This window comes from Mauremys reevesii, linkage group 3, assembly GCF_016161935.1.
Source record: "Mauremys reevesii isolate NIE-2019 linkage group 3, ASM1616193v1, whole genome shotgun sequence".
Lineage (NCBI taxonomy): Eukaryota > Metazoa > Chordata > Testudines > Geoemydidae > Mauremys > Mauremys reevesii.
The window spans coordinates 125,933,140-125,960,206 of NC_052625.1; the positions used below are offsets into that span (position 1 = coordinate 125,933,140).

The 27,067-nt window shown below is 47.0% G+C and overlaps 1 protein-coding gene across 1 annotated transcript in view; it reads right to left on the reverse strand.

Moving 5' to 3' along the window:
- The window catches only part of SLC16A10 (solute carrier family 16 member 10), a 185,913-nt gene that overhangs the window by 20,124 nt on the left and 138,722 nt on the right, over nucleotides 1-27,067 (reverse strand). The window contains exon 3 of the mRNA XM_039532466.1: nucleotides 26,623-27,061. Coding sequence (XP_039388400.1) covers nucleotides 26,623-27,061 — 439 coding nt within the window. The remainder of the gene's footprint in view (nucleotides 1-26,622; nucleotides 27,062-27,067) is intronic.

Consider the following 27,067-nt stretch of genomic DNA (forward strand, 5'->3'; position numbering starts at 1 on the left):
TCAGCTTCTGTACCCAGTGACTGCAAGATAGCTAATTTAATGCCAATATTTAAAAAGGGCTCTAGAGGTGATCCCAGCAATTACAGACCGGTAAGTCTAACGTTAGTACTGGGCAAATTAGTTGAAATAGTAGTAAAAAATAAAATTGTCAGACACATAGAAGAACATAAATTGTTGGGCAAAAGCCAGTATGGTTTCTGTAAAGGGAAATCATGTCTTACTAATCTATTAGAGTTCTTTGAAGGGCTCAATAAACATGTGGACAAGGGTCATGGTGTATTCAGATTTCCAGAAAGCCTTTGGACAAGGTCCCTCACCAAAGGTTCTTATGTAAATTAAGTTGTCATGGGATAAGAGGGAAGATCCTTTCATGGATTGAGAACTGATTAAAAGACAGGGAACAAAGGGTAGGAATAAATGGTAAATTTTCAGAATGGAGAGGGGGAACTAGTGGTGTTCCCCAAGGGTCAGTCCTAGGACCAATCCTATTCAATTTATTCATAAATGATCTGGAGAAAGGGGTAAACAGTGAGGTGGCAAAGTTTGCAGATGATACTAAACTGCTCAAGATAGTTAAGACCAAAGCAGACTGTGAAGAACTTCAAAAAGATCTCACAAAACTAAGTGATTGGGCAACAAAATGGCAAACAAAATTTAATGTGGATAAATGTAAAGTAATGCACATTGGAAAAATAACCCTAACTATACATGCAATATGATGGGGGCTAATTTAGTTACAACTAATCAGGAAAGAGATCTTGGAGTCATCATGGATAGTTCTCTGAAGACGTCCACGAAGTGTGCAGTGGCAGTCAAAAAAGCAAACAGGATGTTAGGAATCATTAAAAAAGGGATAGAGAATAAGACGGAGAATACCTTATTCCCCTTATATAAATCCATGGTACGCCCACATCTCCTCATCTCAAAAAAGATATACTGGCATTAGAAAAGGTTCAGAAAAGGGCAACTAAAATGATTAGGGGTTTGGAACAGGTCCCATATGAGGAGAGATTAAAGAGGCTATGACTTTTCAGCTTGGAAAAGAGGAGACTAAGGGGGGATATGATAGAGGTATATAAAATCATGAGTGGTGTGGAGAAAGTGAATAAGGAAAAGTTATTTACTTGTTCCCATAATGTAAGAACTAGGGGCCACCAAACAAAATTAATGGGCAGCAGGTTTAAAATAAATAAAAGGAAATTCTTCTTCACACAGCGCACAGTCAGCCTGTGGAATTCCTTGCCTGAGGAGGTTGTGAAGGCTAGGACTATAACAGGGTTTAAAAGAGAACTAGATAAATTCATGAAGGTTAAGTCCATTAATGGCTATTAGCCAGGATGGGTAAGGAATGGTGTCCCTAGCCTCTGTTTGTCAGAGGGTAGAGATGGATGGCAGGAGAGAGATCACTTGATCATTACGTGTTAGGTTCACTCCCTCTGGGACACTTGGCATTGGTCACTGTCAGCAGACAGGATACTGGGCTTGATGGACCTTTGGTCTGACACAGTATGGCCATTCTTATGTTCTTATCATTACAAAACTTATAATCTACTGAGTGTGGTCATCCGATTTGTATGAATGTATCATTCTTGTATCTAAACTAGAAATGTGAAGTATTACTCTGAGGTTCTATTGTAATCATGCAACGTGTGGGCATTAACGGTGGCTTTCGCTCTTGATGGCACCCATTAACTAGACAATTGATTGTAAATGGTTCTGTTTACTTGTAAGCCTTCCTGTGTTCCTGATTGTCAGGCCTGAAAGAATGGAGGCTTGGGGTCTCACAGGACATGTGACCATGTCACATGATACTGGAATCCATCTTAAACCTGGTGCTTTTCCATTTAGAAGGAGGGGCAGGAACGCAGACAGACAAAAGATTCCCGTCTTGGGCCAAAGCTATAAAAGGGTGCGGAACACAACAAAGAGGTCTGCCAGTCATGAGAAATCCCCTCGTTGCTACCTGAGCTGGAAATAACAAGAACTGTACCAGGGGAAAGGATTGGGCCCAGACTAAGAAGGAGTCTAGTCTGTGTAAGAAGCTTACTGGAACATCTTTGAGGGTGAGATTTACCTGTATTCAGTTTCTTAATGTATTAGGCTTAGACTTAGACTTGCATGTTTTGTTTTATTTTGCTTGGTAACTTACTTTGTTCTGTCTGTTACTTGAAACCACTTAAATCCTACTTTTTATACTTAATAAAATCACTTTTGTTTATTAGTAAACCCAGAGTAACTGATTAATACCTGGGGGAGCAAACAGCTGTGCATCTCTCTCTATCAGTGTTATACAGGGCAAACAATTTATGAGTTTACCCTGTGTACGCTTTATACAGAGTAAAACGGATTTATTTGGGGTTTGGATCCCACTGGGAACTGGGTGTCTGGGTGCTGGAGATAGGTAAGTTGCTGAGAAGTTTTTGGTTAAAGTCTGTAGCTTTGGGGGCATAAGCCAGACCTGGGTCTGGCCTGCAGCAGACTAATGTGTCTGCTGCAACAAGGCAGGGTTCTGGAGTCCCAAGATGGCAGTGGAAAATTGGCTCAGAGGTAATTCCAACATGTCAGGTGATAGTGCCAAGGGGGTCTCTGAGACCAAACCCATCACAATAATATCATTGTCTTTATTTCTCTTTGAAGTATATAGTAAATTACCTGTAAATGGCAGGAGATAGGCAGTTGCTTTATGCTAATCTATGCAGCTAATTACCAACGGTGCTTAGGAAATAGAAGGTCTTACTTCAAAGCCATGATGATCACTTATTGTTCACCCAAGGAATATCTGCTGTCAAGAGGCTGTCAATAGCCTACGAGAAATCTATACAAGAACTCTAGGGCCTTGATTCTGTTCTCTTAGATCTGCTTAAGCTTCATAGGGGAAGTCTGAGTCGCAAGACTGAGATCTCCAGCTCCAGCCTGGATCACCCTGATATTGGACTTTGGATTATAACCTATGGAACTAATTCTGAAAGAACTTTTTGCAATTCTAAAGCTCACCATGTCTACTATAAAACTGACCTAAGAATTGTATTAATGTCTGTATGTATGATGTTCTTTTAACCAATACATTTAGTTTAATTAATAAGAATTGGCTGTCAGAGTGTATTTGGGTAAGATCTGAAATATTCATTGCCCTGGTGGGTAATGTGTCCGATCCTTTGAAGTAAGTCATTCTCAGGAAAAACTAAGAGCATGAAGGAACAGATGGTTCTGACTCCGGCCATGCAACGGCAGAAGGGAACTGGAGAGCTATCAACTCACACCACCTATTATACCCTCGGCTGCGAGCAAGAGGAGACACACTATGCACATGTGGGTCAATGGACACCGGTAAGAAACAATTCTGGACTCGAGTGCATGGCACGCATGCACACCCATGTGTGGAATACACATAGGGACCATCACTCAAAGAAGAATCAAGTTATTGGGTTTGATACAGGAATTGCTGTGTGAAATTACATGGCCTGTGTTATGCCAGAGATCACATTTTTCTCTTCTGTAACCACAATTAATCTTTTCTATGTAGGTGAACATAATGGCAGTCAACTAGCTTGATCAAAGAAGTTAACTTGGCACTGGTTTAGGGTTCGACTCATTTTCCTGCATTGCTTCTAGGGCAGGAAAATGGTGCACTGTTATTTTCCTCTAATTCCCACAGATTCTTTCCTCTTCAGTATGAAACCAACCTCACAGCTTTTCTTCTGTTGTATGCTTTACTTTGCTTAGCACTCTTTTGGGTACAGGCGAGTCTCATTTTACGCTGGGGTTACGTTCCACTGTCAGCGCGTAAAGCAAAAATCGCGTATAGTCAAAATTACATTGAGTGTAATGGCGAGTGGAATCACTTGCACTACAAGTACAGTATTTAAATTATTTTTCTCTTTTTTTTTGTTTTTGCTGACAGCGCAAAGCTGAATTCACGCATGTTAAATGTGCGTAAGATGAAACTCGCCTGTATTCATATCTGACAGTTCTACATCCTCCTCCTTTTATGAGAATTTAGGTACTTAGGGCTTGTCTACACAAAGCTTTAGTTCACTGTAAATCTATTCCACACTAGTCAGTTATACACTAAGTGTCCATGTGGATCCTGCTGATGTGCAATAACAGTACATTAGTGTGCTTTGAACTATCCCACTTTGAAATGGGACTACTTCAAAGCACATTAAGGAACTGTTACTGCATTTCAACAGGATCTACACAGTTAGTCAGTGAGTGTGGCAGGCTGGCATAAGGTAGATTCACACCCCAGCTTGCTGCAAACTACATATTTGTGTTGACAAGCCCATAGGTTGTTTGCAAACAAAGTTAATCCAAAACATGTAATCCTGTCCATTTGTAATATTTCATTGATTGCAATAATTTCAGAAGTTTATGCTCTAAATTTTGAATCTATGACTTTATGTTGCATATTCCTTTTTTGTAAGAGGAATTTAGAAGACTTCCTACCCCCTATATTTGTGGAATGAGTCTGTTTAGGAAACTGCAATCTGATCAATTTATTGTTACAGTTGTATAGCCGTTCAAGGACAAGAACGATGGTCCAATGCTTAGGGCACTAGCTTCAGACTTGGGAGATCTGGGTTCAGGCCCCTGCTGCACCATACACTTCCTGTGCAACCCTGAACAAGTTGCTTAATCTCTCTGAGCCTCAGTTCCCTGTCTGTAAAATGAGAATAATAGTACTTCTCCAACTCACAAGAGTGTTGTGTGGATACATTAAAGATTGTGAGGTAGTCTGATACTATGTAATAAGGGCCATATGAGTACCGAAGACATACAAATCATAGATGGTGTGATGGCGTGTTCACACCACAGTAGCTTTGAAAGGGTTAATGAGGCTGAGGGGAATCATATGGCCTAAATAATCCCCTAAATGATGATGGGAGCCAGCTGAGAAGCAACAGGCTAGGCGAGTATGAAGCCAGGAAGCTGTCAGCAGAAAGAAGCTGGAGGGAAGAGGTCTGCAGTTATTCTCTCTGAGACTAGGGAGAGAAGGAAACTTGGCCCAGAGTGAAGAACATTTTCAGAGGAGGATGAAGAAGGAGCCTGTTAGAGGCAACATAGGAAGCAGTTCAGAGAAACAGCAGCAAGGTGTGAGACAATGTAGACCCTAGCTGCTGGTTGTAGGGGCCCTGGGCTGGAACTCGTAGAAGAGAGTGGGCCTGGATTCCCCTACCAGCCACTTGGGGGAAGCGGCACAGTTTGGACTCTGGATGGGAAGACTGCTGGAGATAGTGTGTATGGAGAGACTGTGATACCCCAGAAGAGGAGGACTTTAGTGACCTGGCCAGAGGGATAAGCCACAAAAGGAGAGCACCCTGAGTCGCAGAGAGAGAGAGAGCGCGAACAAGAGAGAGATGGCCGGATGAGTGGCAGAAAGGGGATGCTGGATCTGGAAAGAGCTAATCCCCAGACCAGCCATGAGGAGGAACCCCAGCAGTGAGTGGAGCCCACAACAGATGGGCAAACCTATTTGGCTAAAAACAAAATAAAAACTGACCCAAACCTTGAACCAAATCTTAACCACATCCCTTTCCATCTCCTATTATAGTTATAATTTCCACACAGTTCCGCACTTTCAAGCTCCCACTGGAACCAGAACCAAAGTGCCAAAATACTGGTGAAAAGTATGTTCTTGTGAGATTTCTGACCCAATCAGAAATAGAAAGATATTACAGGGAATCTTGTTCTTATGAGATTTCAAGACTAATGTTACATAACTCAAGAGATTTATATTGTTTAGAGAAGCAAAGTGTGTGCTTTTCAGAACCAAATCTCTGAACCTTTTGAAATTTCTCAATCATTACTTAATATGCTACTATTTAGGATTAGTTTTCCATATGAATTATCACACTGAACTGAAATCAGCACAAATGTCCACCACAATAGTATAATTTTTGTTCCTAATTCCTGTAAAAGGGTGTGGCCAAAGATCCTTGATAAGCACCAGAAACAAGCCTGAAGTCAATAATGATCTAAGATCAATTTTGGCAATGACAATAATCTAATTATGTATGAAAATAAATGAAGACAAGTCAGCTGTGCTTTCCAGTTTTCAAAGACTCATGGGGTGGAAATAAAAAGGGAAGGAAATACTTTTAAAAAAATGTAATACTTGCTAGTAGTTTTAGCAATGACATCTGTATGTACTTGCTGTGTTTTGTTAGCACAGTAAATGAAGCTGCAAAATAAATGATGTTTAAATGACTTCACTCTAAGAGGTAATTGATACTTATGAACACCAGGCAGGGTTGTTTGGAAGCTGAAGACTTCTTCACAGTGTTGTTGGATGGAAGCATGTTTTAGCAAATTAGGACAAGTCACCGGGGGGAATAGCTCAGTGGTTTGAGCACTGGCCTGCTAAACTTAGGATTGTGAGCTCAGTCCTTGAGAGGGCCATTTGGGGATTGGTCCTGCTTTGAGCAGGGGGTTGGACTAGATGGTCTCCTGAGGTCCCTTCCAACTCTAATAATAATCTAATCTATGAGTCATAAGACCAAAAAAGGCATAAGAAAATGCAAATATCAGCTTTTTCATAAAAATGTATTTTGGAAACTTCCTCATGGGCTCTCTCTCTCTCAAAAAAAAATGGGGAAATTGTTCAGATTAAGCATCCAAAGACCTAGATTAGAGCTGACACCTTTTGTATAGTATTTTGTGAAAAATAAGAGCACACACTTTTACACTTTAGTTCCAGGTCATGAAATTGTATACACCACTTGCTAATCAATCTTCTATCAGTGGCTTATATTATCAAAACTTTTTTTTAAAGTATGTGGTCAGAGAAACCTTAATAAATGAAATCACAGTACATTAACTTCAGTATGTCTGGTTCCACAGCAGTGAAATGGTTGATAATTAACAGAACTGACACCTTCTGATTTGTTGATCCTGCACTCCTGATGAAGATGAATTTACTCTTATCCTTAGATGTCTGCTTGTTTTATACACCTGGGTACATCCACAACCTAAAATAAATGGTTACTTCTTTCAATTGACTTTTTTTTACTTTCACTTTTGTAGGATCCAATCATTGGATTTACCTTTGAGTTTTATACTTTTTGCATTTGTGACTTTTCTTCACTTCTGTTGCTTGTACAGAGACTATAGTTTAACTGAACTTTCATAAAAATTACTAATATAGAGGAAATATTTTGTAGGAACTGAACTTTGTTTCCGTAAGTTTTTCTATTTCACCTTAATAAAATACAGAGAATGTATGACTTTCAAAAAAAAAAAAGTAGCCAAACTAACCAAGAACAAACATTGCCAGGTCAACAGTGATGAATACTGGGGCAGGAATTAAGTATGTAGGGTTACAGAACTGGAAAAAGGGGGTAAATTTCACTAACCTGGGCAATCAAATTGGAGCAGATGTTGAAATCTGAAGGGAGATAAATCAAAGATTAGAAAAGCAAGTAAAGCATAGGAGCCATTGAAGATCTGGTCCATTAGAAATATCCATATAACCATACTGGAACTGTACAACACCAAAACCCTTGTCAGAACTTTGTGTGGGACTGAAATGTGGTAGATAAAGCAGATGAGAAAGGAAGAGAATAGCGCTTACATTTGACAGCCATGCTTGTGGAAAAATCTGAGTGGTTTTAACTTTTTCAAATTACCTACAATATGAAGATATAGCTGTTTAACATACAGTCACCTATGAGTACTGAACACCATTTGAAATGTATCTTCATATTGTACTTTCTAGGAAAGAGGCTGGTTGTAGCCTCTTAAAGAAAAGAAGTGGTGGGTACCAAGAAAATGAATGATGCAGGAAAACTAAATGTACAACTCCTTGAATAGGAGTCAAGGGAATGAACAGGATGACAGACTACAAGTTTATTCAGTTTTTTTTTTAAAAGGCAGGAATAATCTAAACAAGACACTGAATCGATAGATAAAGGATATCTGTTTTACATAAAAATGTATATAGCTTCTGGATAAGTTTTAAAGTACATTTGTGCAGTAACATTGTTGGTTCACAAAAAGTCTTACACAGTGGAATTAATATTTGAGCAGCAAAGCAGTAGTAAAGGAATACTGAAAGTTGTTCTTTGTGGGGTTATTTTACAATTTTCCTTTTTCTGTAAAGAGTAGCAGTGGTGTGGAGTCGCAAACAACTTTTTGACAGACACCAGCTATTTTCTGAAAAATGTATAGAAGATGATTTGGGTAAGGCAATTCTGCAACTGCATTTAAACATTGAGTCTAGCCTTTTTCTAACAGAAATGAAAGCATCTTTTAAGAGTAACCTTTTCTCTGAAATAAATTAAAAGAATAAAATTCTGAGCTCTTGTGGAATAAAGTTAACTGAACTAGGAAGATAAATAATATCAAGATATAGTTTAATGGCACTATTTACCAGATATTGTATTTGCACACTTGGTTTGTAAAAAAGTCAGGAATTCTACTTCAGTTTCACCTTCTATAAAATGGAAACAAATATTTTTGAAAGTATTACTATAATAAGGAAATAAGTTATTTATTGAATAAGGAAAAGTTATTTACTTGTTCTCATAATATAAGAACTAGGGGCCACCATATAAAATTAATGGGCAGCAGGTTTAAAATAAATAAAAGGAAGTTCTTCACACAGCGCACAGTCAACCTGTGCAATTCCTTGCCTGAGGAAGTTGTGAAGGCTAGGACTATAACAGGGTTTAAACGAGAACTGGATAAATTCATGGAGGTTAAGTCCATTAATGGCCATTAGCCAGGATGGGTAAGGAATGGTGTCCCTATTCTCTGTTTGTCAGAGGGTGGTGATGGACAGCAGGAGAGAGATCACTTGATCATTACCTGTTAGGTTCACTCCCTCTGGGGCACCTGGCATTGACCACTGTCGGTAGACAGGATACTGGGCTGGATGGACCTTTGGTCTGACCCAGTACGGCCATTCTTACATTTTCATGTTTTTATAATGGCATTTGGAAAAATTCTTTAAGCATTATTATTTTAAAGTATGCAATATTTGCAGTTGTACTCTCTCAGAAATTACCAAGGCTGCATTCAAGACAAGAACTGCAAAGTTTTAAACACTTTGTTGTACTAGAAGGGAGAGACAGTCATTAGGAACTAAAAGCATTTATTAACAGCCAGTGTTAAACTGAACCTGCAACTTACCCATTATTTTCAAGTGATCTGCTAATTCTACAGAGGTACTTTAAAAGCTTCTAGCAACGCATATCAATATTTTAGGTAAAAAGTTGGAACCTGTGAGAGCGCTATAGACAATGAAGTATTTTAACAGCTGTGTAAAGATGGCATTATCATTAGGGCTCTGTATCTGTCACAGAGATCTCAGAAGTTACGGATTCCGTGACTTTCCATGATCTCTGTGACTTCTGCAGCAGCCAGTGTGGCTGACCCCATGGCCACCCAAACAGCTGGCTCTGGGGCCAGCTACTCAGGTGGCCCTGGGGACAGCCACACTGGCCACTGCTGGAGCAGCTCCTGCAGCCAGCTGCTGCTTGGGTGGCCCCAGTTAGCTGGCCCCGGGGACCGCCCAAGCAGCTGTGCTGCCCCCGCCCGCCAGCAGTGGTCCCGGGGTGGCCGGAGCAGCCATTGGCACCCTCACACACACAGCAGCCGTCCCCAGGGCGACCAGAGCATCAGCTGGCCCTGCCCCCCCAGCAGTGGCCCCCTGGCTTTTCCTCCCTGCAGCAGTGACCCCCAAGAATTAGTGAGGTGGTATTGATAGTATAGTATTTATAGTATAAGTCATGGGACAGGTCACGGGCCATGAATTTTTGTTTATTGCCTGTGACTTGTCCATGACTTTTACTAAACATACCCATGACTAAATCGTAGACTTAATTATTGTAAATCTACCCTATGCTCTCTGCATTGGCTGATGGTTGCTCTGAACACAGGTTGACACTATGGTGTGGTTGCTACTATAATGGGCCATACACCTTCACATAAACATCTACCACAATTAATACTATCATTGAGGTCAGAAACCCTTCCCTGGCAGAATTCTAAACAGCACCTTCAGTAGCTCTAAATTTCTTTGAAACAGCTGGACCGAGACGGATGCTATATGAGTGGGAAGCTCTGTCTACCAGGACTATCTTTAACAGTTAACAGTGTCTTCATATTGGTGGTACCTCAAAAAGTGCAGCTGCAGCATGCAGCATCAATTCAAAGCTATGTTATTTCACATGACTACACATGCTACATATCTGCTTTCACTGCTATTACCTCACATTTTACCTAAAGTCAGATAAATTATTTTTAAAAAAAGACAAGGATGACACTGGGTGGGGGAGCTACTCCTACCTGCTTTTTTGGGGAGGACGAGAGATGAGAATTTTAGTGATGGACTGGCAGACTTGGAGAACAAAGTCTTATTTATTGATAGAAGAAGTACAATACAAAGAAATGTCACAGGGATTAAACACACCTCCCCATAAATGTACCTAAATCTCTAATCCGTAGGAACCATTTCCACAGGTGAGAGTAGTTCAGTTTCCATGCTTAGTCAGTCCTTGGTCTATGCAATAAGAAAAGTCAATTAGTGCTAAGTGTAGGGCTTTTCTGATGTGGACAATTGGCTGCTGAAAATTGGACAGTTAAATGAATTTCCCATTGTGTTCTGAACAATATTTAGATGAGAAACTGCTTTCAGTCACTACTGATTTAGGCTGCCTATGAAATGGGAACGTAGAGGATTAAAGGTTTATTTATTCCAGTAGTAATCCTTGAACTATCAATTCCCTGTAAAATAGCCTGAAATAATGTTAAAGTGCATGATAACTTTTAAAAACAAATGAAACTAGTACCCCAACCCTATAAAAACCACTGTGCTTGAAATAGCCACTTGTATATTTGATCTGGATAGGAAGTGAGGTGGAGAAAGAAAAATCTCCTTCTTTTCAATAACAGGTACCTGTGTCTGTTTCAAATTCACCAGCTCTCTCAAGCACTGGCTGATATAAGACATGAACTCCTGAGCATAGACAGCACTTTGGTAGAAATGCTAGCTAGCACATCATCTGCCTTTTACTTATTTAAATTTAGTAGTTGCGGTAGGGATTAGGACTTCTTACCATGGACTACTGATAGGCTTCCTTACCTGGTCATAGCAGTCTTTGGCTAGTAGACTTAATACTGTACCTAGAATCTTTCTGATAAACTTTTAAAGACAAGTCTATTATTGTCTATACTGCAATAAGCTTCTCTTTTGTTTCTTACTGCTAGTTTCACACCCCGGATCCTCCTTTCTGACAGAAATCAGAAAATGTAGAAGAAAAAAAACATATACAGCAATTCACTTTGCTAAGCAAGTGATTTTACCTGTAGATTTGTTTTCTTGGGGCTTGTACAACTAGCAGTCTGGAGACTACGTTAGAGTTATTGCTGGCTATCCATGACAACAGAAGAAGCTCAAGAGTTTTGGCACCACTACAAGCTGTTATTTGTCCAAGTCTCAAGCCCGTATTCCAGTAGAATTTTCCAAGTATATAATTTAAAAAAATATTTGACATTATTAAAGTAACAATTCTATAACAAACGAAGGCAGTATCCTCTGGTTTGGTGGACATACAAACAAAAGGATACTCTTTCTTGTATTCTTGTGCAGTATCTTAACCTATTTAGCAATTATGTTAGGGATGTGGATAAGCAAGCAGTATGATATCAAGGGTAGAGAAAAGTAAAATAGAAAAATCTGAATCTTAAATGACCTCTTTGACCAAAGGAAGCATCTGCATTATGTCTAGTAATAGAGGGCAAAACCTATATTCTTCATGTGGTGCTCTCCAACACTGATCTACTAGTGTATTCTCAAATATATTTCCATAGACTGCCATTTTAAGTAAGTTTCCTTAGTACACAGTTTTGTCTATCTAGCAATTGATGTCTTAAGGCTCTTACTTCTGTTTTCAAATGTTCAGTTATTAAACCACTTTCTCTTCTTATGTAATTTAAGATTTCTTTAGGATGATGAAATTTAGAGTACATGTGAAGGAGGAGGCAAGCCTAATTCAAAAAAGAGGAGGTAAATTCTGGGATACGTTTGGTGTTCTTTGAGATGTGTTGGGGTGAAAGTAACTTAAAGGACTTGCCAGTACTCCAGAGTCCTGCGGAGGGGGAGAGGCCTCAACCGGAAGAGGCGTGGACCTCTATTGGAAGAGGTGGGGCCTTTAAAACCCAGGGCTTTTAAATCAGGATTTAAAGGGCTCGGGGATTCAGCTGAAGCTAGGAGCCAGGCCCTTTAAATCATCCCCGGAGCTACCAGCTGCAGAGGCTGCTGGGAGCCCTGGGGTTTGGGCAGGGGTGAAAGTAATTTACATTTCTTACCCATATGGTTCAATCGCAAGCAACCCACCTCTCCTACATACTTCATGGATCCCTCTCATTGCATGACATAGATAGAAAAATAAAGCTACTATTACTACTACCAGTACTGTCTGTAATAAAACTTTACTATTGGAATAAGCCTGAAAAAGTGAAAACTCACTGGCACATTTTTCTCTGTGTCTTCCCTCCTCCTCCAGCCAGGCTGCAGACACACTAGGCTCCATGATTTCTCCCTGCCTGGCACTGAGCAGCAGCGGCAGGAGCTTCCCTCTAGCTTGCAGCAGGGAGACTGGCTGAGGGAGGGAGAAGCCTGCCTCCTGCATAAGAACAGTTTAAACTCAGCTGTTCCCTACGCAGTTCAGTAACATTTCAAAGAGGATCTGCAAGCAGTTTGGACATCACAACCATGATCCTCTGCTGGGGACGGAATGGGATAGATTTGAATTTGGAAATGGTTCCTGATTTTGATTGTTTTTTGTGTATAGATCCCCTCATCCCGGGGGCAGAAAAGAACTGCCCCTGCCATGGTCACACACACTCTCCCCCTCCCCCTAACAACAACTGGGAGTGAAATTAACAAGGATGCCAGAAACGGCTTCTAACCCTGGGGGCTGAACTGTGCAGGGAACAGCTGAGTTTAAACTGTTCTTATGCAGGCAGCAGCAGCAGGCATCTCAGCCAGTGTCCCTACTGCAAGCTAAAGCCTAGATGAGAACCCCTGCTGGCGGGGGCAGGGGGGGGGAGAGGGAGGAATGCAGAGCCTTGTCTGCAGCCTCGCTGGAGGAGTGGGAGGGAGGAGATGAGAAACCAATGTGACAGTGAGTTTTCCCCTTCCACCTGCTTTTATTAGCTCTGGATGTAAGCTGTGCAGCCAAATGCTTGTATTTGTTGTGTATATTAGTATTGGAGACAAGATCCCCTCATCCCGGGGGCAGACAAAGGCTGCCCCTGCCATGGTCAAACACACTCTCCCCCCTCCCCCCAGCTACTGTGAGTGAAATTAATAAGGATGCCAGAAACCACTCCTAACCCCGAGGGCTGAACCACTCAGGGAACAGCTGAGTTTAAACTACTCTTATGCAGGGGGCAGGCTTCTCCCTCCCTCAGCCAGTCTCCTTTTCTTACCGGTCCTCCGTACCGGCCCGTACTGGCTTACTTTCACCTATGTGTGTTGCTCATGTCTATTCCACAGTAGGTGTGCGTGCGCGCCATGTGCACCGGTGCCAGAAGTTTTTCCCTTAGCAGTACCCGTAAAGGGGGAGCACCGCTGCAATCCCTGGAGTGGCGCCTCTATATCTCGCTATAAGAGGAGCTGCATGCTCCCCTCACCCTCGGGGTTCCTTCTTGCTGGACAACACCGACAGAGGGGAAGGAGGGTGGGATGTGGAATAGACATGAGCAACACATCTCGAAGAACACCAGTTACGGAACAGGTAACTGTCTTTTCTTCGAGAGCTTGCTCATGTGTATTCCACAGTATGTGATTCCAAGCTATATCTGTTGGAGGTGGGTAGGAGTTCACGAGTTCCTGGGATGCAGTACCGCTCTGCCAAACCCAGCGTCATCCCTAGTTTGGGAGACGATCGCATAAAGTGCATAGTGAACATGTGAACTGAAGACAAGGTGGCAGCCCTACAGATGTCCTGAATAGGGACAAGGGCTACACAGGCAGCCAATGAGACCTGAGCTCTCGTTGAGTGCGCCCTGACTATCGCTGGCGGGGGAACCCCCAGGGCCGGTGCAAGGATGTTTTGCGCCCTAGGCGAAACTTCCACCTTGCGCCAACCCCCAGTGGCAGCTCTCCCCCCCACACCCTGAGGTGCCCCCCCGCGGCAGCTTCCCACCCCCCACCTTGAGGCACCCCCCCCACTCCAGCTCACCCCTGCTCCGCGCACGAGCACGAGCACCCCAAGCATGCCGTGGCTGCTTCATTTCTCCCGCCTCCCAGGCTTGCGGCGCCAATCAGCTTAGGCGCCGCAAGCCTGGGAGGTGGGAGAAGTGAAGCAGTCACGGCGTGCTCGGGGAGGAGGCGAGGCAGGGGTGAGCTGGGGTGGGAGTTCCCCTGCGTGCTGTTCCCCCCCTTACTTACTGCAGGCGGCCCTCCCCGCGCTCCCCTGCCCCGGCTCCCTCCGCCTAAATGCCACCACGGTCGCTGCCGAAGAAAATGGTGCCCCCCAAATTCCAGCGCCCTAGGTGACCGCCTAGGTTGCCTAAATGATTGCACTGGCCCTGGGAACCCCTGCCAGATCATAGCACGTGCGTATGCAGGAGGTGATCCAGCGAGAAAGGCTGCCCCTTCATACTCTCGGCCAAGGCAACGAAGAGTTGCAAGGATTTTCAGAACAGTTTAGTCTGATCCAGTTAGAAGGCCAGTGCCCTATGCACATCAAGCATGTGAAGGCGGAGTTCCTCATTGGAGGAATGGGACTTGGGACAGAGCACGGGGAAAAGGATGTCCTGTTCCATATGGAAGGCGAAGACCACCTTCGGGAGGAATGCAGGGTGTGGACGAAGTTGGACCTTATCTTTGTGGAAGACCGTATGTGGAGGCTCTGAGGTCAAGGTCCTGAGCTCTGAGACACATTGGGCCGACATGATTGCTACAAGAAAGGCTACCTTCCATGAGAGGTGAGACAAGGAACACGTGGCCAAGGATTCAAAGGGAAGTCTCGTGAGGCGGAACACCACCAGGTTTAGGTCCCATTGCGGTACAGGGGATCTAGCATATGGGAATGAACAGTCAAGGCCTCTCAGGAAGTGGGAGGTCACAGTATGAGAGAAGACCGAGTGCCCTTGCACCGGCGGGTGGAAGGCCGATATGGCCGCCAAGTGTACCCTGACAGAGGCGGGTGCCAGCCCTTGGGTCTAAGGGACAAGAGGTACTTGAGGATAAGCTGGAGCAGTGTGGACAATGGGGAGACTCCCCGCTCCCCCGCCCACCTGGAAAATCAGGACCACTTCACCAGGTACGTCCGGCGTGTGGATAGCTTCCGACTTTCCAGGAGGACCTGCCTGACTTCTTCAGAATACCTCCTCTCCTTCTCATCTAACCACTGAACAACCATACTGTCAGGTGGAGAGCGGCCAGATTGGGATGAAGGAGGCGGCCCCCGTCCTGGGAGAGGAGGTCCGGGTGTAGTGGCAACCTCCTCGGAGGGGCCGCCAGTAGGTCCACTAGGGTCCCATACCAGTGATGACAGGGCCAGGCTGGGGCGATATGGATGATACATGCTGTCTGTTTTCACTTTTTCTAGGACTTTGCCTATAAAGGGAAACAGTGGAAAAGCATAGAAAAGTTGGTCCGACCACTGCAGAAGGAAGGTATCTGAGATCGCATCCCTCCCCAACGCCCCCCCGGAACAAAACCGGGGGCAATGCCGGTTCTGGCAGGTCACGAACAGGTCCATGTAGGGAATTCCCCACTCTCGGAAGAGCTGGTGAATGACCTCCGAGTGGAGTGTCCACTCGTAATGGGGGGAGAAAATCCTGCTGAGGCGATTGGCCTGTGTATTAGGGGCACCCGGTAGGTGGAAAGCCCTCAGGGAGATGTCATAGGCTATACAGAATTCCCACAGGCTCAGGGTTTCCCGGCAGAGAGCCAAGGACCGTGCCCCGCCTTGCCTGTTGATGTAGAACATTGTGGCTGTGTTGTCCTTAAGGACTCTGACCACCTTGACACGAAGCTGCGTGATGAAAGCTACACACGCCAACCGTATCACCCTGAGCTCCTTGACATTTATATGGAGGGACAGGTCCAAGGTTGACCACATCCCTTGGGTTTGCATGTTCCCTATGTGGGCTCCCCAGCCCAAGTCCAACGCATCGGACACCAGGTCTATTGACGGGGCCGCCTCCCGGAAAGGAACCCCTTGGAGCATGTTGCCCGGGAAGGACCATCATTGTAGGGAGGCTATTACCAGGGTCGGTACTGTGAGGACCTTGTCCAGGCTGTCCCGGGCCTGGGAGAACTGGGAGGCTAGCCATAGCTGGAGGGGCCTCATTCGGAGCCTGACGTGGTGGACCACATACATGCACGCCGCCATGTGCCCTAGGATCTGAAGGCACGCCCTTGCTGTTGTCACCAGAAAAGTCGTGACCGAGGCGATAAGATCTTTGAGAGTTTTGAACCTGCCCACTGGGAGAGAGGCTGTGGCCCTTAAGGAGTCCAGTAGTGCCCCTATGAATTCTATGCACTGCACAGGGACTAGCGTTGATTTGGTCTCGTTTATCAACAGGCCGAGATTGGCGCATGTAGACAAGAGCAGGTCCACATGGGCCCTCACCTGAGACCGTGAGTTGCCCTTGAGAAGTCAATCGTCCAGATATGGGAACATCTGGACCCCTTCTCATCTGAGGTAGGCTGCTACCTCCGCCATAGACTTTGTGAATACCCTGGGCACTGTGGATAGCCCAAACAGGAGAACCGTGAACTGGTAGTGGTTGGGCCCCACCAGGAAACAGAAGCCAGGGACACCATGCGGAACTTGGAGCGGACCATAAACCGATTGAGATTCCGCAGATTTAGGATGGGCCTGAGACCCCCTTTCACTTTTGGGATCAGGAAATATTGGGAGTAGAAACCCCTGCCCTGGAATTCTACTGGCATGCTCTCCACTGCCCCCAGGTGTAGTAGTCGTTCCACCTCCTGACCTAGGCGGTGAACATGCTTCAGGTGCCCCGAGCCCACCAGGGATGGTGGGTGGTTGGGTGGGGGTGAACTGAACTGCAACATGTAGCCCTTGGGAATGGTTTTAAGGACCCAGCATTCTGAGGTTATTCATGACCAGCGGTTGCCGAACACAAAAACGTTATTAGTAGGGGGGTTTCCATAGCAACTGCCTTGGTGCCCCCCTGCAAATAGTCAAAAACGCCTCTTTCCCTGCCTTTTGCCCTTAGAGGGTCCAGGCTGTGGGGCAGAGCGGGACTGTCATTGAGGCCGGCACTTCTGGTCTCTTGGCCTCTTGTAAGAGGACTCGTATCTGCTCTGCGCAGATGAGCTGACGTCTGCGGTTTGGCCTTGTCCTTAGCCGGAGGGATGTAGAGGCCCAAGGTCTGCAGGGTGATATGAGAGTCTTTCATCCCATGCAGCCTGACGTCCATCTGTTCAGCGAACAGGGCTTTCCCGTTGAATGGCAGGTCCTGCACAAGGGACTGGGCCTCTGCCAACAGCCCAGACAGGAGGAGCCACGGCGCCCTACGCATGGAGATCGCGGAGGCCATCAAGCAAGCCGCCGTATCCGCTGCTGCCTGCAGGGCTGCTTTGCTTGCCGTCGCCCCCTCATCCACCAATGCCTTAAAGTCCTTCCTATCCCACTCTGGGAGGAGTGGCTTGAACTTTGGCAGGGACTCCCATAAATTAAAATCATATCAGCTCAGTAAGGCCTGATGGTTGGCCACCCTGAGCTGGAAACTTGAAGAGGAGTAAAGTTTTCTACCAAAAAAGAGTCTAGTCTCCTGGCGTCTTTATTCTTGGGGGTAGGCGCGGGCTGGCCCTGCTGCTCCTGGTGGTTCACCGATTCCACCACCAGAGAGTTAGGTGCCGGGTGGAGTAGAGGTATTTGTGGTTCCTGGCCGGCACAAAATACTTCCTCTCAGCCTTCTTGGAAATCGGGGCCAGAGAGGCAGGAGTTAACCGCAGGGCGCTGGAGATTTTGGCTACTCCTTGGTGAAGGGGTAAAGCCACACGACCCGGTACCGAGGGGGACAGTACATTAAAAAGGGAATTGGACGGGCCCTCCATCTCTTCAGCCTGCCGTGGGAGGCTCGACGCCACCCGCTTTAGCAGGGGTCTTGATGCGCCCTGAAGTCTTCCTGTGGAGCAGAGGGTGGCGGTGTGGCGATGGTATCATGCAGTGCAGGAGAAGAGACCGGCATGGGGCTGTGGGCCGCAGCCAGTGCCAGGGGATCAACCCCCAGGTCAGAGTCCAGGCGCAGAGCCGACAACTCATGATCTGTTGATTTGTCCCTTGGCCTAGATTGCAAGTCTGACAGGGCCTCGGATGCCCCGGCCACCGAGCGGTTCCCGGCTCAGTGGGCATCGGTGGCCACGGTGCCCATTGACACCACTGTCCCTGCCATGGGACCCCTTGTCACTGTCCATGCTGCAGGATAGGTGGCACTATCTGGTCCGGCTGATTGGTACGGCCCAGCGAGGGGCAGCTGGGTGCCAAGGCCGAGGTCACCACCGACTGAATGGTACCATAGGAGTGGTGGGAGCGATGGTGCCTACGATGCTGTCTTCCACGGGACCAGGACCTTGACATCGAGGACTGGTACCCTCCGGAAGTACTGTTCCGAGATTTGCTTTGGCGCCTGGAGCTGCGGTGCCATGGTGCCAGTGACACGTGGCGGGAGCCCCATGTGTGATGTCTGACACAGCGGGAGCGTTGATGTCAGTCACACGGAGACCGGCTACGATAGCTGCATCATTAAGAGGAACGCCTTTGATGCCTATCTTGATGCCTGCACCCGCTGCTGCATGGCGTGGAAGGACCCTGAGTCTCCTGCCCGGATGGCAGCGAACCGGGTAACCTGGCTGGTGTCGAGGGTGGTGGACGTGATCTGCTAGTGGACCTGTTGCTGCGTGCCAAACAAGGTAAAGAGAGTGGTCTTCGGAGTGAAAGCTGTGCTGTACAGGGGAGGCCTGTTGAGCACCCATCAACGGTTTGCCTTGGGACTGGGGGCCCGCCACTGGCAGCGCCCTGGGCACTGGCAAGCTCAAAATGTCTCAAGCAGCCCGTAGAGCCTCCGGCGTCGATGGGATCCGGACCACAGGGGAGGCGCGTGTCGACACTGCCAGGCTACTCCGCTCAGCACAAGTCAGAGGTTTCGAGCCCGGAGGGGACCACGGGCTGCCCAACGCGGGACCAGCCTCTCCCCCTCCCTTCTCTTGGCGCCACTGTGAATTTGAGCTCTTCCTTTGCTTCTTGGAAGGGGAGCAGTGCCAACTGGGGGAGGGGGCTTTGCTGCGCACTGACGATGCGGTGCCCAGCACCAAGTTCGCTCAGAATACCGGAGTTGGAGCCAGCACCGATTCCATGAGGAGAACGCGAAGTCTGATGTCCCTCTCCTCCTTAGTTCATGGCTTAAAAAAAAAAGACCTGCAGATCTTGCAGCGTTCACTCATGTGAGTTTCGCCCAAGCAGCGGAGACACTCAGCATGCGGATCACTCCTTGGCATGGAACAGAGACAGGAGTTGCACGACTTGAAGCCTGGGGCATCGGACATGCCCCGGGCCTGCTCTAACTGAAAACTACTTTCTACGAGCTACTAATAACTAGCTAAAGGTACCACTAAGATCAACTGGAAAGACTGCAGCAGAGCTGGAGCAAGAAGTTCCGACGCACCTTCAAAGAGGTCCACTTGGGGAGTGCCCCACGTTTGGAAGATCATGTGAGCCACCCCCAGGTGCAGCGACCACTCGTGCTGAGAGGAGAAGTCCCGGCTCAGGTGTTCCACTCGAGAATTCCAGATGCCTGGTAAGTGGTGGGCTTCCAAGTCGATATTGTGGGCGATGCATAAATCCCACAGCCGGAGGGCTTCCTGGCAGAGGGCTGTGGAGCAGGCTCCACCTTGCCTGTTGATGTAGAACATCGAGGCCATGTTGTCCATGAGAACTCTGACTACCCTGCCTGTAAGGCATAAGCGAACACCCACACAGGCCAGACGGACTGCTCGGAGTTCTTTGACGTTTATGTGCAGGCCTAATTCCTGCGCAGACCACAATCCTTGAGTCTGGAGGTCTCCCATATGGGCTCCCCACCCCAAGTCCGACGCAACAGACACCAATTCTATAGTTGGGGAGCAGCTCCTGAATGGGATCCCTCAGAGCACATTCTCCGGGGTGGCCCACTGAAGGAGGGAGGCTGGTACGGACTCGGGCATGGTGAGGACGGTGTCCAACCTGTCTCTGGACTGGGAGAACATCAAGGCCAGCCAGAGCTGAAGGAGCCTCATTCCGAGTCTGGCATGGCATACCATGTACATTCATGCTGCCATATGACCCAGGAGCTGGAGGCACGCCCTGGCAGTTGTCACGGGAAACCTCGTGATCGCCCTGATGAAATCCCTCAAGGTTTCAAACTTGTCCAGTGGGAGGGAAGCTCTGGCCGATGTCTCATGGAGAACCGCATCAATGCACTCTATTCGTTGTACTGGTACCAATGTAGATTTGATGTTGTTTACCAACAGCCGCAGTGCATGTGGTCAGGAGGAGTGTTATGTGGTCCTGTACCTGTGACCTGGAGCTGCCTTTGACCAACCAGTCATCGAGATGGGGGAAGATCTGGACCCCCCAACATCTGAGGTAGGCCGCCACCACAGACATACACTTTGTGAAGATTCTGGGTGCTGTTGAGAGGCCAAACGGGAGGACGGTGAACTGGTAGTGTTCCTGTCCTACTGTGAAGCAGAGGAAATGCCTCTGGCCCTTGAATATGTGAATGTGGAATTACACGTCCTGGAGATCGAGGTCAGCATACCAGTCTCTAGGATCCAGGGAGGGAATAATGGAGGCCAGGGATACCATGTGGAACTTGAGTTTTACCATGTACTAGTTTAGACTTCGCATGTCCAGGATGGGCATGAGGCCCCCTTTGGCCTTCGTGATAAGGAAATAGTGGGAGTAGTATCCTCTGTACCTGAACTCCACAGGCACCACCTCCACCGCTCCCAGGTAAAGGAGCCGCCTCACCTCTTGCTCGAGTAGGCTCTCGTGAAAGGAGTCCCTGAAGAGGGATGGGGAGAGGGGGATAGGTGGGGTAGAAAGAAATTAGAGGGTATAGCCCCGGGAGATGGTGTTGAGGGCCCAGCGGTCTGAGGTCAGCAGCAACTACTCCGGGACGAATGTGTAGAGATGGCTGGAGAAGGGTAAGGTGGGCGGATCCATGGTCCCCGGGCGTCACATTAAAATGGGCGCTTACCCATCTGCTTGCCCTTGGAGGGGCCAGGCTGGGGGGCGGACTGAGACTGCCACTGTGGAAGCTTCCTATAGGTTCTAGACTTCCTGTGAGAAGGTTTGTGTTGGGAGTGGGTGGCTTGGCTGGGGGCCTGCTGAGGCTTGAACTTGGACCTGGCCAGGGCCGGGACATAGAGGCCAAGAGTCTTTAAGGTCGTGTGAGAGTCCTTGAGACCGTGTAAATTTATGTCCGTTTGCTCTGCAAACGTGGCCTTGTCATCGAAGGGGAGGTCCTGAGGGAGCTCTGTGCCTTATTGAACAGCCTGGACAAGAGGAGCCACGATGCCCTCTGCATGGACACCGCAGAGGCCATGGTTCTTGCTGCCGTGTCCACTGCGTCCGAGGCTGCCTGAAGGGCTGCTCTGGCAGCAGTGGCACCCTCCTCCACCAGGGCCTTATACGCCTTCTGATCATGTTCCTGGAGAGATCCGTAAACTTTGGCATTGAGCCCTATAAGTTAATATCATATCTGCCCAGCAGAGCTTGGTGGTTTGCCATCCTCAGCTGAAAGCTTGAAGAAGAATAAAGCTTTCTACCAAACAAGGCCAGCCTCCTTGAATCCTTATTGTTAGGGGTGGGAGTGGGGTGGTCTTGGTGCTCCTTGTGATTGACTGCCTCGAGCACCAGGGAATTGGGAGCAAGGTGAGTATAGAGATATTCCTGCCCCTTGGTGGGCATGAAATACTTCTGCTCTGCCCTCTGAAAGATGGGGGACAAGGAAGATGGGGTCTGCCATATGGCAGTGGAGATTTTCGCCACCCCTTCATGGAGAGGGCAGGCCACCCTAGCCAGTGCTGTGGCTGAGAAAACATCAAAGAGGGAGTTTGATGGCTCCTCCACCTCTTCAGCCTGTAAACTGAGGCTTGAAGCCACCCTTTTCAGGAGCTCCTGGTGGAGGCGAACAGGAGGAGGCGGTGCCACGATGGCCTCATCTGGGGAGGATGAGGATGCAGGCACAGTGCTTTGCATTCCCACCAGTGCCGCAGTCCCCAGCGTTTGGTCTCCTTCTGAATGCAGGACCGGGGAGGAGTGCTCTGCTGACCCCCTCCTGGGGGGCTGAGAGATGGAGGCTGATGGTCTAAGGCCCTGGCTACCGAGCGAGCCACCTGTGGGGTCTGCATTCAGACCCATGGGGTCCACTGGTACCAGGGCGCTGGCCAGGGAGCCTGGTGCCATTGTACTTGCTGTGGCACTGTCGGAGCAGGCTGCCCCACCGGACTCGTCTGGTTCACTAACTGCCGGCTCCGAGGGGAGGCTGGGCTGGTGCACGAACAACCACTATCCAGGGATGGGGATGAGTAGCAGTGCTGTGAGCGGTGCCGGGCCCGAGACGGTGAGCCCGGTGTAGAGAAGCAGGAATACTGTCTGTAGTGGCTGCTCCGCAAACAGCTCCGTCAGGCGGATCTGTGGCAGCCGGTTGCCGGCGATCTATGCCTGGGGCTGCAGGAGCCGACCCGAGCCGTGCCAGGGACCTCAACCGGGATGAAGAACGCGAGCAGTGTTGACATTGGTACCGCAAGGGGCTATGGCGGCTTCTCAGAGTTGGCGACCTCCGGTGCCGTCGGTCCTACTCCCGGCGGGGCGTGCTCTGACCTTAAGGCCTGCACTACCTAGATGCGGAGCGGTGCCTCAAGTCCCTGTTGCTCGACACACAGCCAGACAATTGGGTGGGGGTTGGCAGATACCCCGGAGCGGAGTGGTCACTCGGAGAAGAGTGGCATCGGGATCCTTCCCACGACCGTGAGCAGTACCGCCCGAGTGGCGACTGCGGTGGTCCGAGCACTGGTTCGCCTCTGGACTAGGGAGCCACTGGGGTCGGTGCAGCTGGTATCAGAAAAGACATTATGTCTCGAGCCGCCTGCAGGGCCTCCAGCACGGAGGGCACCTGTATGTGGCCACTTGCATATGGAGAGGTCAGCTCAGAGTGGGCTGGGATACTCTGCTCTACCCGAGTTGGAGGCCGTGAGGGTGAGGGGGATCGAGAGCTGCCCAGCGTGGGTCTAAGCTCACCCCCAGCCTTGTCCAGGTGTCCTGATGGAGAAGATGGCTTCCTCGTTTTACTAGAGTGTCCCATGGGTGGGGAGCGGTGCTGGCTGGTAGAAGGCACCACTGGGTCACCATGCACTGATGCTATGGTGCTCGGTGCCGATTTGGAGTGGTGCAGGGGTAGCAGAGTCAGGGCCAACTCCGTCAATATGGCTCACAGCCATATATCCCACTCCTTCTTAGTCCAGGGTTTAATCGATCTGCAAATTTTGCAGTGGTCGCTGACCTGGATTTCTCCAAGACAGAGTAAGCAACTATTGTGCGGGGGGCATAGGCCGTTTACAAGTGCCGCACGACTTAAAGCTCGAGGCATGCCCTGACCCGGGTGCAGTTATTAGAGGCTCTTCTACTTTAGATATATTTACTTTTAAAACTACACATACTAACTATCTACAGAACTAAACAACAGTCTAAACAGGGAAGGCTACAGCGAAGAGCTGGAGCACAGCAGTTCTAAAGCACTGTCACCAAAAAGGAACTGGGGGTTGGGGGAGTGCACAGCGACCCTTATACTGCACCATGGTGGCGCTACTCCAGAGGTTGCTAGGAGTGCTCCTCTACGGGTACTGCTAAGGGAAAAAAGTCTAATACAGGTGCACGTGGCGAGCACACACACCTACTGTGGAATGGACATGAGCACTCACTCAAAGAAATTAAACTAGGTCTCTGACATAGGATCCAATAATTGTTGTTGAAAATGCTTGAGCAGAACAGGAAAGTAATTGATTAAATAGCCCATGCAATGAGGTATGATTCCAGTATCTTCCAGAAGACAACAGACTAAACAATGCATACAGTGCTATGGTATCAGTACATCAGTTACCATGCTGATTGTGTCATTAGTTCCTTGTACTCTCCCATCTGTCTATCTGTATCCATCTGCTGTCTCTTGTCTTATAGTTGGATTATAAGCTCTTAGGGCAGGGAGAGATCAACTTTTTGTTCTGTTTGTTCGCTCAGCGCCTAGCACAATGAGGCGGTCAAAAAAGCAAACAGGATGTTAGGAATCATTAAAAAGGGGATAGAGAATAAGACTGAGAATATATTATTGCCCTTATATAAATCCATGGTTCGCCCACATCTCGAATACTGTGTACAGATGTGGTCTCCTCACCTCAAAAAAGATATTCTAGCACTAGAAAAGGTTCAGAAAAGAGCAACTAAAATGATTAGGGGTTTAGAGAGGGTCTCATATGAGGAAAGATTAAAGAGGCTAGGACTCTTCAGTTTGGAAAAGAGAAGACTAAGGGGGGACATGATAGAGGTATATAAAATCATGAGTGATGTTGAGAAAGTGGATAAGGAAAAGTTATTTACTTATTCCCATAATACAAGAACTAGGGGTCACCAAATGAAATTAATAGGCAGCAGGTTTAAAACAAATAAAAGGAAGTTCTTCTTCACGCAGCGCACAATCAACTTGTGGAACTCCTTACCTGAGGAGGTTGTGAAGGCTAGGACTATAACAATGTTTAAAAGGGGACTGGATAAATTCATGGTGGCTAAGTCCATAAATGGCTATTAGCCAGGATGGGTAAGAATGGTGTCCCTAGCCTCTGTTCGTCAGAGGATGGAGATGGATGGCAGGAGAGAGATCACTTGATCATTGCCTGTTAGGTTCACTCCCTCAGGGGCACCTGGCATTGGCCACTGTCGGTAGACAGATACTGGGCTAGATGGACCTTTGGTCCGACCCGGTACGGCCTTTCTTATGTTCTTATGTTCACAATGGGTCCTGGTCCATAATTAGGGCTCCTAGGCACTGGGGTAATACAAATAAATGAATACAGCTATTTGAAATGTTGCTGTCCTCCTATTAGGTCTAGCAAGAACATCATCAATTATTATTCAGGAAACATCTTGAGACTGACAACTCTCCTGAACTCCTTTATCCCTTAGATTTTCTTCCCATGTAACCTTACCTACTAGTTATCTAAGTTTGTTGAGTCTTGCTTTTTTGAAGTCCACTGTCCTCATTCTACTGTTCTCATTCCTTCCTTTCCTTAGGTATGTCTACACTACCCGCCGGATTGGCAGGCAGCGATTGATCCAGCAGGGGTAAATTTATCATGTCTAGTCTAGATGCAATAAATCAACCCCGACCACTCTCCCATCAACTCCTGTACTCCACTGCCGCGAGAGGCGCAGGCAGAGTCGATGGGGGAACAGCAGCAGTCAACTCACCGCAGTGAAGACACGACGGTGAGTAGGTCTAAAGTATGTTGATTTCAGCTACGTTATTCATGTAGCTGAAGTTGAGTACCTTAGATCAATCCCCCCCAGCCAGGCCTTAGACTCATGAAGCTTGAAGATTTCAGGATCACTTTCACCCAAGTTGCCTTCCCCATTCAGTTCGCTACCAATTTCTCTCCGTTAGTCAGAATCAAGTCTAAAATGCCTTCCTGGTTTCTTCCTCCACCTTCTGAAACAATAAGTTGTCTCTTCCCTCTTTCCCTCCTCCCCCAACACTTTCCATGAACATACTGGACTTTCTGTGTTTTGCTGTATTATTTTTCCAACAGATATTTTCATATTTATTATTACAAAATTTCAAAGGGAAAGGCAAGATATAGCTCAAATATTGTGCTTCTAACAAAACTAGCAAATTTATTATTAAAAATTGATTTACTAGCAGTGTAAATTTTTTGGCAAAGCTCTAGTTAATAATACTGCTGACATCAATCAAAATGGGAAATTAAGCATGGACTAGAAATCAACTTTTTTTCTGCGATATATTTTAATTCTTTCATTACATTCATGATCAAAATCTCCCTATTTTGTTATCTGCAGGAGTGTTTTTTCATAAAGTATCCAATAAATCCAAAGCATATTTGCATATTCTAAAGTATATTCTCAGTACTGCTCTGAACTCTAATATGCAACATCCAGTCACTATCCTCACTCAAATGATACATAAATATACAGTGTAATTGGCAATGTTTACTGTTCAGGGCCTTAAAAAAAACAATTTTGTTCAGTCAATAGTACAAAATTCATTTGAAGTAAAACAGAATACTACTCAGAGGCTTTCTTGTGCAGTTAAAATATTTTTCCTTTTCCCCCTCTATACAACCTCAGGGGAGAAAATAAGGAACTAAAACTTAAACTGGCTCCAGACTAAGAGAGTGCAAAGGTTCTGATTGACAGCTAGAATGTCTCCTAATTGCAGACATTAGAACACAAGTCACGTGATCCTCCACAGTACAACTTTGATGTTAGATATTCCTAATACCAGTGGTTTTCTTAGTCCAGAATATAAAGGGAATAGATTTTTTAGATAAACTAAACATAGCAAAAGATGTGCACTTACCAAGTGAACATAAGGCACAAAGTATCCAAAAAGTGCAGCAGGGATTCCAAAAGCCCAGATTCGATAACCCATAACCTTGAAAACGGAGAAACTGAAAATCTTCTTCACAGGAGGAAATCTCAACATGCCCTTCTTTCCACCCTCTTTGTCACTTGCACTGGAAATGAGGGGTTTGTAAGTGAAGCCGGCCAGGAAAAGAACAAACATAAGGATGCACAGGACCCTTAAAGTGTTGTACAGGCCAACTGAATCAATCAACACTCTTAAAAGGAAAGGCAGTGACACAGTGAACAAGCTGCTTCCGGCAGTGACGATGCCATTCACTAATCCAAGACGCTTCCTGAAATATTGCCCCAGAATGACCAAGGATGGCTGGTATGCAAATGAACAACCACAGGCAAATAAGATTCCATAGGTGAAATACAGAGGTTCAATGGTGCTATAT